This window comes from Anopheles funestus, chromosome 3RL (assembly GCF_943734845.2).
Source record: "Anopheles funestus chromosome 3RL, idAnoFuneDA-416_04, whole genome shotgun sequence".
Lineage (NCBI taxonomy): Eukaryota > Metazoa > Arthropoda > Insecta > Diptera > Culicidae > Anopheles > Anopheles funestus.
Window position 1 is genome coordinate 8,865,363 of NC_064599.1, and position 14,580 is coordinate 8,879,942.

The window sequence follows — 14,580 nt, forward strand, 5'->3', positions numbered from 1 at the left end:
TTTAAAAAATATTTTCAACTCGAAAATTTCATAAGGCTTACCTCTTACGTTTTATTTGGGGAAATTTTGCAAAAATTATAAATTTGATAATTTTTTTTCGCTTGCGGCAAAATCGAACGACTGTATTGTCACCTCTTTGGTGGGATGCTCTCTTGTTAAAATCTTTCTACCAATCACTAATACCAATATGGCGGCTAGAGGAGTGAATGTTACCTCCTTCGGTGGATGCTCTCTTGGTGTTGAAACTCGTTTTGAATTTTTGCCGGTTGCATCTCGTTTGCAACAAAAACTTCAACCTGACGATGATCGATTTGATTAAACCGGCGGGGTATTTCAACGCATGGAGAAGCGACGATACGTGTTACATTTTAACAAGACAGTCTTTTGTAAATACAGCTGAAAGGCTTAAATCGCAAGCAAATAGTAAAATTTCTTTCACTCCCAATTGTCTTATATTTTCCACTAAACAAGCAAAACGCATAAACTTCATACTGAACACACTTTTCTTCACATGTTTTGTTTTTGTCGTGTTTTTTTTATTTGGCTTTACATTTTCGCTGCGTATTGCACCACGTTTCATTGCCGCCTACTGTTATATCTTTATTCCTTTTTTCCAGGCGTACACAGACAGCGAGCAGATTGTTGCGGTGCTAACCGTGGTGCCACATCTCTCCTAGTACATGGGAGGTCAAAATCAGTACAAAAAAGCACGGTACTAGTTTACACGGTATGAGTTGTTACGAAACGGAAGGCGAGTAGTGTTGCTGACTGTTTTAATAGCGTTAAAGGGAAATCACAAACACACACAATCAGATTTTCTTGAAATTCCTTCCAAAATTCTTAATGTCCTTGAATCATAAGGCTACTGCCTACTTCGTTTGTGTGTGGATCTTTCTTTTTACACTCAAAGTTACACAATGGATGTGTGATTGAGTTTGTATTCAAATTGAGGAATCTTCGGCATCAGAGCAAGCGTTGATTTCGATTGTTTTGCATATTGTGAGTCCTAAAGAAACAAAGAACTTCTAGCTTTCGCACACACTCTTCGATATCCTTTCCCGTATTCCTTCTACATAGGTGTTTTACATGTAATATGACTGCGACCGTGTTTATATCTGTTACCGTCGGTTTTGCTTACTGTTTTTTTTTTCTTGTTTTGTATAAGTTATATAAACGTACTTGTATATATGTTGATTTTCTCCTTTCTTTCTTCTACTCTTTCTCTCCGTTTCATTACACACTACAAAATTCACATTCGCACGCACAGTTACTAACTTTTTGCCAATTAATGAAATCTCCATTTAACTTCGTTTTTTTTTGTTTCGTTCAATGCGCTGTATACTTGTTCTTAACTCATTCGTTTAAGAAAAAAAAAACAAGGAAAAGTAAAACAAATCAATATCAATACATAGTAAAAAGACGCTGTTACATATTTAGCAGTCGATAAAACTACAAAGAGTATACACGGATTATGGTTATGCTTGGATGGTTTTCCTCTTTTAACCACCTCCTACATTCCCTCCTGGGACACCTTCTAGTGATCTCGTATTAAGTACACGCATAGATTTCCCTGTTTTTCTGCATCATTCCTTCCTTTGTGAGCTTTGTTTGCGTACCGTTCACTATCTACCAATTATTGTAAGAAATCCACCTCGTTTTCGCTACGGCAAATAATTCGCGTTCAGCTCGCGTAGCATAAATAAAGTAAACAAAACTCTTTACACAAAGTTAGCAACTCGCGAAACAAACTAAAAGCACCAACGGTTCATAAAAGAGAATACATAAAATGGGAAACGGTTTAAAGCAAAACGTAAATCTCTACTGAAACGCACCATATTCCGCAACAAAAAGCACAAAAACTAACAAAAAAAACAGAAAGATGCAAAATGTAACGTTAAATGAGATGAAAACATATCTACAGAGATGCCAAAGACAGCAAACAAATGGTGAAGAGAAAATTAGCATTCCCTCCGTTTACGCACCATGTCACAAGCTCTTTCGTCAAGTCTTTCTTTGCCGCTTTGCGCTTAATGAGTGAATCAATGTCGTTCTTTTCATAGACGACGGATAAGATAACGATTTATATTTTAAATTACTAAAAGAAAAATAAAATAAAACGAACACAACATAAACCGCAAACGAATCTTCGCTAGATTCAGCGCTTTTCGCTCTCCATCTTCGTTTCTCTATGGCTTTGTTCCAGGGGTTTGACTTTGACGACGGCTTCTAAAATAGTCCACGTTCCTTCTTCAGCTTTGTCTGCTTCCAGGCGGGCAGCTGATCGTACTCCGTCTTATTAAGCCCAAGCGCTTCCAGATAATCCTGCTCGTGCAGATACAGCTCGAGTCTGGTCGGATCGACACCTTCCGGTAGTGGTCGTTCGAGCAGTACGGCCAACGGGTACTCCTTGCGGGACAGCAGCGACAGACTGTCGTATATTGGCTGCGGTGTCGATTTACGACCATCCTAAAATGAGTTCAAATAAAATCAATTAGTTAAGATACAAATTTTGACCACACAAATTGCAAATGTAACAATATGCTCCGAATAATCCGGGGACGCGTGGAGAGAAAAAAAAGGCATAAAAAAGACTGTGGATTGTGGGAGGCGCACAACAATTCGAAAGCAGAGTTAAGAACAACGGGAGCTTTTATTTTAATGGACGATACGCGATTGCAACTATTGGTGGTAGCGTGTTAAAGACGATTCTTTTAATTTGCCTATGGACACTTGCACATCGATCACGATACGCGCGCATCCAGAAGGGTATGACATGAAAGGGTTTTTGTGTGACACATACAACAACAAGAAAGCACATTGAAGCTTGTTTTCATAGAAGGCTTACCAACGAATCTTCGTTGAATTGGGTTGAAATCGGTCTTCGCGGAACCTTGGTGAAAAACCAAAGGGGCGCAACGGTAAGAAAAAAAAATGGGCATCCGGCAAACAGCTGAATGCCTGTACAACCTACCTGCACATTAATCTCTGCTACATCGTCCCGTTCGGTCCACTCCGGGAACATGGCAGTGAATTCGAGCGGTTCCAAACCGGCCCAAACGACGAACCCATTCACGATGTCACTGGTGGCCCGCTCTTCCTGCTGATGTTGCGTCTGCTCATCCTGCAGCGTAGCCATCGTCGGTGCATCGTACGGCTTGGCATCAACCTCATCGATTCCTTCATCATTTCCATTCTCGTCTGTGCTGATTGTTGAGGTTAACCGAGCGGGCATCGCATGCCCATTCCCATTGACCACCACGCGCTCTTCGTGTTGCTTCGGGTGCTTTGCCTTCCAGTACGAAACGGCCGTTTCCATCGCGACACGTCGCTCCACCTGCCAGCGATTCTCACCCGACCGGTTACTGTCGAAGCTGCTGTGATTTGTTTCGCCACCGCTACCACCACTATCGCTGCCGGATTCGTCTCCGTTCGGCCACCAACCCTGCCACAGCCACAGCACGTGTCCGTTGTCGATGAGGAAAATCGTTGGCTGGCGGGCGGAGTACAGATCCTCCTGCCGGAACGGATACGCCGTGGCGCGATCTTTCGTACGCAGCGCGGAGTAAAGTTCCGTTGCCTCGAAGTTACCATTGTTGATGCTCGTCAGATGGAAGATACGTGGCGTAAAGTTGTAACTCTGTTCGGAACCGAGCAAACTGTGATAATGGTGACGATTCTGACCTCCAACGGCATCGAAGAATTCGCTCGTTTCGTGCCCTTCGTCTACCACAGCGGACGATAGATTCGTGAGCGTTTCGTCGAACAGTTCGGGACATTTTTGATCCAGTACAACGCGCAACACATTGGCCGCAACTTCTCGTACGTGCGGTAACGCTTTACATCCCTGCCAAAGCAACACTCGGCCACGTTCACCGTGCACCAGTAGCATCGTGGCTCGGGAACGCAACTGTCGCATACTGCAACCCTCCACCTCGGTGCACATCGTCTCCTCCGCACAGTTGCCCGCAATCATGTACAGACGCCACACGTTCTTCGGGACCGCTTTGCTGCGGTGAATGAACATAACCTTAAACAGTCGCACAAAAGCGGCCGTCTCTTGACCCTGGGCAACGCGAACCTGCGAACCTTTCTCCTTGTCCAGCTCGACCGTTAGCAATGCCGCAGCACCTTTCTCATTTGCGGACGCATCCTTTCCATGCCAGCAGAAGTAAGCGCACCGGTCCCGGCCTACGACGGTGCTACGATTGGACACTTTGCCGCTTAGCTCACGCACCGTCACACTGATCTGATACATCCAGCGCACGGTGTAGCTTTCGTCGGCATAGAAATGGCCACGCGATGTACCGTCGATCTCCTTGTACTCGTACTCATCTATTTCCCACTGCGTCACGGAACTGGTGCGTACGTCAAAGTGTCGCATGGAGTCGTGATCGTAGTAGAAATCGCCCCGTCCCAGGTTGGAATTTTCAAGCACAAGGTTCGGTTCTTGGTACGGTTCATTCCCACGGTACAGTTGGTTGCCGTCCAGCGGCTTAATGTCGGCACCGATCGGAGTTGAGCCATCGCCAGCGCCGAAAGTGTACTCCTCCCGGAACTGTACCGTCACGTCCGGCCAGTCAAGGAACTTCTCGCGGAACAGTACCGTTTCCATGTGTTGGGTGACGCGCGCAATTAAAGACCAGTCCGGCCGGTTGTTACCCACCTTCGACAACCGTCTCGCGTCACGCTGCCGATCACCGGCCAGTTCGGAAAAGTTGAGAGGATTTAGCTGACATTCTTCGTAGCTGTAGGCACCACCGTACAACTCCTGTGCTAAACGCAGTGCCGCCCGTTTACCCTCAGATGGGGCGTTTTTGCCACTCCATACGTACAGCTCCGAGCCGAAATCAAACACCAGCACTTTGCGTGGATCTAGCATCGCTATCTTCGGTATTGTGCCCCAGTACTCCTCCACCGGAACAAGCGCATCGTCCTCGAACTCATACACCATGTTCGTCTCGATCAGGCACGCCTCGAACAGCTCGTCCTCATCGGCATGGCCCGAATCGCACACCTCCGCACCTTCATCCTCCTGGCCGCGTCCGAGCAGTTGCCAGAAATCGCGCGCCTGTCGGCCAACGCCGCTGCTCGCACCGTCGCTCAGCAGCGTCACGACGGACGCGCTACAGCCGAGATCCTTGTCGCGCACGATCTGGTCGCAGATTTCCTTGCAGCGCGACCGTTCGATCACGTTCGCGTACTGGCCGAAAAAGGCGTACAGCCGGTCGGCCGTGACGAGGATGAAGCAATCGCCCCGATTCACCGACCGAGCCACCGGTTCCACCAGGCGCGTCTGCGCATGCCGACGGCCCTTTACCTGCAGCAACATCAGCGGTTTGTACGGGACAAACGACTGATTCAGCGGCAGCGAGCTAGACTTGAGACTGACCGATTTGAAATCTTCAACGGACGCTAAGCCGGCTAGCGCTTCTACGGCGAGATTGCTACTTTTGGCAACTAGAATGGGGGATCGAATGGGGTTGGGTACAGTAATGGGCGGGGAAGAAAGAAAGAAAAAAAACACAAAGAAACGGGCACGGACACGGCAGATGCCACACCATGCCAGCCATGGTTAGCCATGATCGGTAGGGACACAAGGGTTAAAGAGGAGATTTTGTTCGTGCATTGAGCAGGCAGCTTAGGGTGTAAGTAAAAAGGATTGCGGTAGTGGTTGCAGCGCGATTAAACACAGCGTCTAACATCTCAGCGCCATTTGCAAAAAGAAACCTCTTTCATAGGGAAAGGAACTCGTTCAGGCTCAAGATGTCAGACTGCTGCCACTGCCAACACACAAGCTCGCACAGACACACGCACGCACACAAACACACACACTAAGTCCACACTCAAGGTACGATGGAGTCAGATGAGTTGATCTGTCACGGCTACACACTTACTTGCTTCTAGTTTGAGTCTTCGCATCTCCTTATCGGCGATACCTGTCTTAATTTCGGTGTACTCCGTCTGCAGGTCGTCACGGGCGGCTAGCGTTTTGAGCGGATTGCGCGACGTCGCACGCCGTCCACGTGGGCCCTGGACCACCTTCTTGTGCGACAGCTTCTCGCCGGTGGTTTTCAGTGTGTCGAGATCGCCGAGCGTTACGTCGGTGCTTTTGCTCAGCGTGCTGCTGCTGCTGCTAATGCTGCCGATGGTGCTGGACATCATTGTACCCGAATATCCGGCACCCAACATACTGCTGCTGCCATTCGTTGCGGTAACCTTACCGAAGAACGAACCAAAACTTTCGTCATCCAGCTTCGGAATGGTCACCTTCGAACCGGTGGCATGCGTCTTGAGATCACCGGTCGGTACACCCGGTACACTTATGCTACGCTTCATGAGACTTTCAACGACTCGATGCTGTTGCTGCTGCTGCTGTTGGCTTTGTTGCTGGAACATTGCCGAAGCGGGACTAGAAAATTGTTGAGCCGGAACACTGGTAGGACGGGAACCGAATGCTGGAGTCTGTTGCTGCGGTTGCCCGTACACGGTGGACGAGGTGACGACCGACGACACCATCATCGAGGGACTTTTCGAGAGCCCGAGCTGCGGTGGGTTGACGCTACGGAACACATTCATGGCGGGTGATTGCTTCGTGTCCGACTTGATGAACGGCAGCTTGGGTGATTTCGTTGCGGCCATACGGCCCGCCACGGTAAAGTTGGTCGCATCGGATAGTTCTAGGAGTAAAGGAGAGAATGAAAGAATTACCGTTCCGCAAACGTAACGCCACACTCCCAAACTCTGCCCAAACACTTACCGATACGATTTTTCCAATTTTCCGACGACGTTTTGATCTTACCCAAGCGATCGGAAATGTTGCCACCCTCCAGATCCGCCGGCCGACTGAACGGTCGTGGTGAGTTGTTTTTCACTGGGCTCTCGTGGGACTTGGCAACGATGAGTGCATTCTGCAACGACAACAGAGAGATGGTGCGTTGAACAATCGTTATCTGTTTACAAAAGCGCAAGCAGCAAGAAAAAATAACACGAAAGCCTCCCTATAAAAGATAAGCGAAGATACGGACGGAAAGACAAAGACCTAAAAGCAATGCAATCGGTACAATATCATGATATCATCCATCATTACAGTTACGGGTAATTAAGAAATTAATGCCGTTAAATGATGTTCGTATACTGGATTGGGCCACTCTTTAACTGGGACCAATTTTCTCGTCTACTGCTTGTCTCTCTCGCTTCGGACGTTAAACGCCGGCAAGAGTCATAAGATAACTGCCATCGTGCGCTTCGTGTGTGTCTGATCGTATGAAAGAAATCGGTGATGTCTTTGGGCGTGGTTGTCAACGAAGAGACAACAATTTTCCAACATCTTTTTTTTATCCGCTCCCCACCATTTAATGGGTTCCGCATGGTTCGATAACTCATAACGACACACTATTAATCGAGTCATTAGAGAGACACTGATTGCTATTTGAAATATGACCTTAAAGGTCGCACAGCACAAATCGGAAAACTGGCCACACCTTGTGGTCTCTGCTTCAATTACCTGTCTCAGAGCTGCCATCGTACTCCGTCCGCTTCACGTCGATTAAGTTGTGGTAGTAGGTTATAGTTTAGGGGATTTTTTGCTTCCTTATACAATAAAACATCATTCACGTCTTCGTCTTGGTTTGCGGCGATTTAACACCTTGATACTAGAGCGGGCCTATACACCGACTTACGTCATTCTGGCACTTACATTTACAGTTGCAAACAATAAAAATAATGCTTCATCACGCACATACAGCTGCACACATTGGCGCAACAACGATAAATCCAATCACAGCCTTTACGGAATTGATTCCTATTTTTTTCACCGTTTTGTTTGGTTTGCGCCCTCAAGCTCTAGTTGCCTTGACACAATATCTACACGTTACCAACGCTGTTCTCTATTGCGCGAAGGATATCCTACAGAAGAGGGCGACAGTTCGCTCGCTATCAGTCTTAAGCCCTCGGGTGACTTTCGAACAGTTCGCCAGAAACACCCGCACCTTTGCGGCCTGTGCCCAAAGATAAGCTTCCAAGGTACAAGGGCTTAGGTGCTATACGGGTGCTTGGCGCCGCGTTGGGTATATTCCTTCAGCAACACCACATCACCGTTATCTTCGCCCTCCTCCATACAGTCGAGCAGGTTCGAAATCGAGTACTTCCAGTAATCTTTCGATAGGTTTTCTGCAATTAGAATTTGCTCGATGTTATCGACGGCATTGCGGTATGCAGCTGGCGCAGGCGATGGTTTCGACCTGCGTAGTACCACTTCCGTTTCTTCCATTCCATCGACCGTCGGCTCTTCATCCTGAAGCAACTCGGACAGTGAGAAGGTGGACAATGTCTTGAGGCCTCTCGAAACGCGATCGTATGGAACGCCCGTAGGGCTACTAGTCTTCGCCTCACCACCACTGTACCGATCGGTTGGAACTCTGCTACTATCAGCCTCTTCTTCGCCGAGAAGATCACTGATAGAATACTGGGACAATCGTTTGGAGAAGCGTTCCGTTTCCAAAATATCTTCCACCGATTCGGAAAGACTTTGCTGGGAACGAATGCGTCGACGCAGTCTGATCACCGTTGGAGGTTCTGACGAAGCTTTCAGATACTGTCCACCACCGGAGGGCCGTAAATTCTCCATACTAGCACTGATCGAACGTGACGAATAGGTAGTTGGTTCGTTTCGTCGAAGAATGTTCACCACACTGCTAAAGTGTCGCAGTGTCCTCTCCTTTGGCGGTTGCTTCACCGGAGTAGTTGGAAGTTTTGTAAAAGTCTTAGGTCCCTCTGGAGGTTGTTCGAAAAGCGTTTTCATGCGTGCCACAACGTTTCGATTATGAACGTCCCTAAGTACAGCGAAATCTTCCGCATTTCCAGCACGAAGTCCATCCCTACCACTACCCTCTAGAACTTCGCTCTTCGAAGGCCTGATGCCATCTTCCGCATTTCGCGTGCCTGATTGAATTTGATAAATGATTTCATTCACAATGTTGCTGCACTCTTTACGATCTAACCGCCGCGACGTCCATTCGGTGGCGTTCGACGGTCGACGTTCTGCAGCACCGCTCTGATTAGATCTGTTCGTAGTGCCATCACCCTTCGCACTCGATGCGGATGCGCTTAGTCTTTTCTCTACAATCGGTATCTGACGTTCCGCCGGTGGCTTCTGAATGGCACCGCCGTAGTCACATTCCACTGGGGAAGTCTTTGCAGCAACTGTGAATGTTTCACCCGTCGCATCGGGCTCCTTCACTCCTTTGTTTAGCGTCCGGAGTAGATCGAGCTTGATCTCCTCTATCAACCGTTGACGGTCTCGCTGCAGCGTATCTACGTGCTGTTGAAGCTGCCGCTGAGCCTCCCGGCGTATGCTGTTGTAAAGTTGCACCACAAATTGCACTCCGATCAGCAACAGCAAAGGGATGACTAACGCTTGCAGGAACGGTACGATGCGAGTTCCGAGAGCGATCGCTTCTTCCCAATAGCTGATGCCGCCGTCTCGGCTGGTACCACTGAATACCAGCGGATGATTCATGATGTACGGAAGAAATCTCGTAAGGTTTCGCGCCAACTCTCACTTCGTTCGGTTAATAAGCGATGGTGGTTCCGCGAAATTCAAAACCACGTCGCCCGCTGGTTTGTGTCTACTGTTGCCTCTCGTTTGCGTGTTTTGTTTCCTTTCCCGACGAGCAACAATCCATTCAGCGCACGCGTCAGCAACCGAGCGCGAACAGGATACAACTGAACCAGTTTGCGCCGTACCGTCGCGTATGCGGCTAACGATTCTTAGCACGAGTGCGTTTTTACCGCCGTTGTTTTGGTTGGAATCTCCACTGTATTGAATGGCAGAACAGAAGAGCAGTTAGTACAGCACAACCACACACAAAAACTGCCTGATATGCTGCGATGTTCGCTGGACACTGCTACACTCATCAGAGCTGGACTGGCTGATACGGAAAGCACCCAATGGGGCAGAGAAGTGGACGATGCCATCATACCGGTCGATACTGAGTAATCGTCGTACGAGCTGTCTTCGTGCGCGTGTTGCGCTTAGGTTGCGTCGCTTTGCGCTGTTTGTACTTGATTGATGATGCACCTCGCACCACTGAGCACTCGGCACAGTTGTGTTTGAGTGTTTTGCTATCTTATCTGGCAGACCCGGCGAGCTACAAATACTACCACCCCACAATAGCTACAGATTGATGCAGGTGAATCAATAAACGCTTGAAGAGAAGTTGAATTTTTTGTTATTCCAATACCGACCATGAAACTTCGTGGCGAAGCATATGAATGTGAATGCCATGAATCAGTCCCTAGCATTCCAAACGTCGAACAAACGGTAACAAATGAGAAACATTGATCACTACCCTCGGATCACACTGCGAAAGGGCCACTTGCTATAACGCAGAACACAAACGTTGCATTCGAAGATAAATGCATTTGTTTGTTTTCACACACACCCGAAGCCATCTCAACTTCTCAACAAACGCAGACATTTCATCTCTTCACGTTTCACGCTACTGCTGTGTCGACGTAAAAGGAAAGTAATCAAGTATTCTTCATTCGCCACTGAAGTGATCCGTAGCACAGTAATATGCTCGCATCTACATCTTACTGCAACTGGCAACGCGTATAACTCCGTTTTAAGCTCCGTCCGATCTATATTCTACACGATCACAACAAACAGAAGCAGACTCGAATGAGCAAACGATCGCAGTAAGTGCTCTTGCAGAAATCTTGCTTATTTGCACTGGAAGCCCTACTGTAATGGCTGCCTTCCACCAAATGTGCAAACAATTAAAATGCTAATTAACATACAAACTCGATCCGAATCAAGTTTCAAGAATGGTGTTTCGTATCCAAAGCTTGAGGGTGAATTCCAACGTTATATTTGCGCTGCTATCGATTGAAGAAGGCACGCTGCAAACATAACCGAAGAGCATAAGTTTAACCCCCGTACAGGAAAAAAAAAAGCAAACACACAAAACTGGTTGTTTCTTCCGAACGGATTTAGGAAGGAGGATCAAAGAAAGAGGAATTGAATGTGAACAAACGTTCAAGGTTAACGTTCAGCTCGGATCATCAAAATTCCACCTTGTTTTGGAAATTAAATCCACAGCGTAACGCTGCAAACCGAAAACGATCTCGCGCGAGTCACGTTTACACGCCTAAAAGTATACTATTCGCACTGCACACACATCGTCTTGGCCGTTACCACTTCAAAACGACCATCAGTACGCGGCGCAAAAAGTGGTTTAAACACTCCCATTAATTAGCAGTTGCTTTCAAGCAATATACTCACATTGACAAGGTTTTCCCGCCGCACATCATCGGGCACATCCTTCTTGGAGACGCGCTTGCGCCAATCGTCCTCACCGCTTTTCTTCAGTGCCGCCAGCCGCTCGGCAATGGAGACACTCTTCACCATCGAACCGTCCTGATCTGGGCGCATTTCCTCGGTCAAACACCGGCGCAACGCACCGAACGCTGGGAAGCTGAAATCTTCGTTCTCCTGCTGCCCGGAACCGTGTCCGAAGCTGTGATGGTTGTTGTTCTGCTCGTGATAATACGGCGCTGGCAAGGATGGTGCGTTTGTGAGTGGTGTCGCTAGTGGCGGTGGTGCAATTCCACCGAGAGCGAGTGCATTACTACTGCTGTTGGTGCTGCTACTACTGATACCACCGTGCGTCAGTCCTGGCGATGGTACATTCGGTGCGTTATTTGCCGTGTTGTGGTAGATGATGGCCGACGCCGGTATGAAGGTGGCAAGCTCGGATTGGCTTTTGCTTTTAATCAACTGTTGCTGCTTGTAGCTGGAAAGATAAAACAAAAGAAAACCCAAAAAGAAATGTTTTAATATTCATCACTATCGTTCGTTTGTTCGTTCGAGGGGTTGGTTTGTGCTACTACGACCCAAGAGCATGGCAATTATTTTTATGCTGCAATGAACGAATATTCAGATTAGTTCTAGCAGCAGGTTCGTTCCACTACCGACACTAGGGTGCTAATTTATTCCTCTCCACTGCACATCAATCACCTTCAACGTTCGTGACACTAATGAAGGTGCTTCGTTCGCATACAGATTCGCTAATTGTACGGACGACACAAGAGTTGGTGTTGCCGCAAAAGCATCGTGATACACGGAAATCAATCACCTGGTGGGAAAAATAACCCATATCCCACAGTGTCGACGGTTTTCCTCCTTGTGCCATATGTGTTTTTGCTGCAGTAACATTATTTAGCACATATTAACCACATGGAGTACAATGATCAACATTCTTTTCAAACAAGTGAATCGTGACGATCACTTGACAAGACACACAAACACATTAAATCCCGCCTATTATCATCGACTACTTCCAGATGGAAGAATCTTTTTTTTAACCTCACACAACTGAACGTTGTGATAATTTAAAAATGACTCATTCTACTGCGTCCTATTCCCAGCCACATTCTCACACATTAGGTCAGATCACCGATTAATCAGACAGGGAGAACACACATCTTCAACTTCAACTGCAAGCACTGGTCTCTGGCAGCGTCTTCTCGGACACGGTGGTGGGTCAGACAAACACAACACACGTGCGTTTTGTTTGGCCTCGGTGTGAACGATGGGGTGTGTTCGCATGTGCTTATGCAATCACCACAATGCACACGTTATGGACAATTTTGGCGAACGGGTGTGACATGGCAGTCCATAATCCAACCCGACGTTCACCTCCGGAGCCGGTTCTGTGGAATGTACATTTTTCACATAATTCAAGGTAAAACACGGTGGTTCGCATGAGCGAAAGGAACCAAACAGTGCCGTCAACAATAAATCAAACAAGCGTATCACTAAACACGCACGGTGTATCGGTTCGAAAGGGTTTGCTGCTCACATCATTATCGGTACATCAGGTTGGTATTTGGTGAACACACAACACACATTTAGGATGGCGATTCATTCGTGTGTGTGAATAAAATACGGATACTCCATTATAACCCATCAACCTTTTCCTTAATCAACCGTATTACTGTAGGCACTTTGAGGCTGTTTCCATTCGAATCAAACTGGAGTGAAACAAAAACCGCCCGGACCAACCGGAGATGATGACGATGACTCATAAGTTTTTCCTGAGAAAACATCCACTCGGGTACACACGAGCGCGAAGGAGAATGTGACCGAGAAGGTGGTAATTTCGGTCTCCCGTTTGCTTTTCTTGCCTTGTGCTTCCTGATCGACACACGATAGTCACCGTCCGCCTGCTAGGGTCACGGTCAGAGCGAAACGTTGAAGAAGACAACTATCCGTCAGTGACGTTGTTGGGCTTTCCAATTCCTGAACGAGAGACTCTCGAAGGCATGGCCCAATCTCGCAATGTGATAGGTTCATTATGGTCCGCATAACGGGAAACATTAATCGGTGATTTAGCATTTATTGACTTTTGTGTGTCTTGTGGTCTTTTTTCCTATTCAGAATTCTGATGTCTTGCCTTGAGAAGAGGTTAGAGAATCATCTTTCCAATATGCTAAAAGGGTCAACAAAAAAAGACGCACTTCCAGGCGTGCGTTCAACCGGGCGAGAGTTATATAAAATGGATCATTATTTTCAACTGCCCTCGAGATTGCTCGCTTTTACCCAGTCGAACCAGCTGAAACAAAGTTGCATTACAAAAGGGGAATGCAAAAAAAATAAATCGCACATTATAGCGTGACTAATTTTCTTCATGATCGCAACTCTTACACGGTTCTCAGCTCATCAACATTCTAGTAATAGAAGCGCGACTCGCGACTAGTCTCATAACTCATCTTCACATTATCGCATCTCAATAGCGAAGGAAGAACCCTTCCACATAACAATGTGCAAAAAAGAACGTTGAATTCAACAAGAAATTGCAAAGGGTTGCAAGCACTTTTTTTTCTGCAAATCCAAGCAATGTAAACAAAAGACACACGACGCTCACAACCTCGTGCGGGATGCTACCGTGTCTGGTAGCGCGAGGGCTCCTTCCGTCCACTTCCTGTTGGAGCGCATTTTCTTTAATTGCACAATGCACACAACCACCTATTGGGGTTGTCATCGTGGAACTAGGTTGGTGCACCACCATTATCCATCATTCCCATCGGACTTGTAAGTTCAAGCAAGGGAAAGTATTAAACTGGGGAGCCTTGAACCTTACACCGGTTATACGTATATCCCGAGGTTTGCGGTGAACCGCTGCGGAGGCAAGTGTTGGAGTTTGTTGTGGTCAGCTCAGGAGAAATGGATGAACCTTTCGTTGTCGTCTGCTACCATTACACACCTGTCACGGAGGTGCAATTGATGGATGCAATTACAATTCCGTCCACAACGCCACGCCACGATGGAGCTTTCAACTTGCGGCCGAGACTGTCGACCAAGTCGCACGTCCACGACTGTGTGCATATGGAGAGTGAAGGAAGTCGTACACACGACGCATACAGTAGCCTAAAACTAATTCCAACCCCTTCTTAGAGAGAGGTTGTTATCGTGACCAGGTTCAACCAGGCCGGATACATTCGGTGAGGTGACGACAAGAGTTTGAAAGTGAAATGCGAAAGTACACATGCAGTATAGTAACACCCCGAAAAGCGTGT

At 47.4% G+C, this 14,580-nt stretch overlaps 1 protein-coding gene across 13 annotated transcripts in view; it reads right to left on the reverse strand.

The window, feature by feature from the left end:
* Positions 1-485: 485 nt before the first annotated feature.
* The window catches only part of LOC125770619 (supervillin), a 59,607-nt gene continuing 45,512 nt past the window's right edge, over positions 486-14,580 (reverse strand). For 12 of the 13 annotated variants that reach the window (XM_049440442.1, XM_049440441.1, XM_049440443.1 and 9 more), the window contains 5 exons: positions 11,285-11,795; positions 6,758-6,908; positions 5,895-6,677; positions 2,972-5,457; positions 486-2,466 (listed from right to left, as the gene is read on the reverse strand). In XM_049440442.1, coding sequence (XP_049296399.1) covers positions 2,227-2,466; positions 2,972-5,457; positions 5,895-6,677; positions 6,758-6,908; positions 11,285-11,795 — 4,171 coding nt within the window. In that variant the 3' untranslated portion in view covers positions 486-2,226. Of the gene's footprint in view, positions 2,467-2,971; positions 5,458-5,894; positions 6,678-6,757; positions 6,909-7,504; positions 7,942-11,284; positions 11,796-14,580 lie in introns of those variants that run through there. The other variant, XM_049440450.1, reaches the window with a different exon arrangement.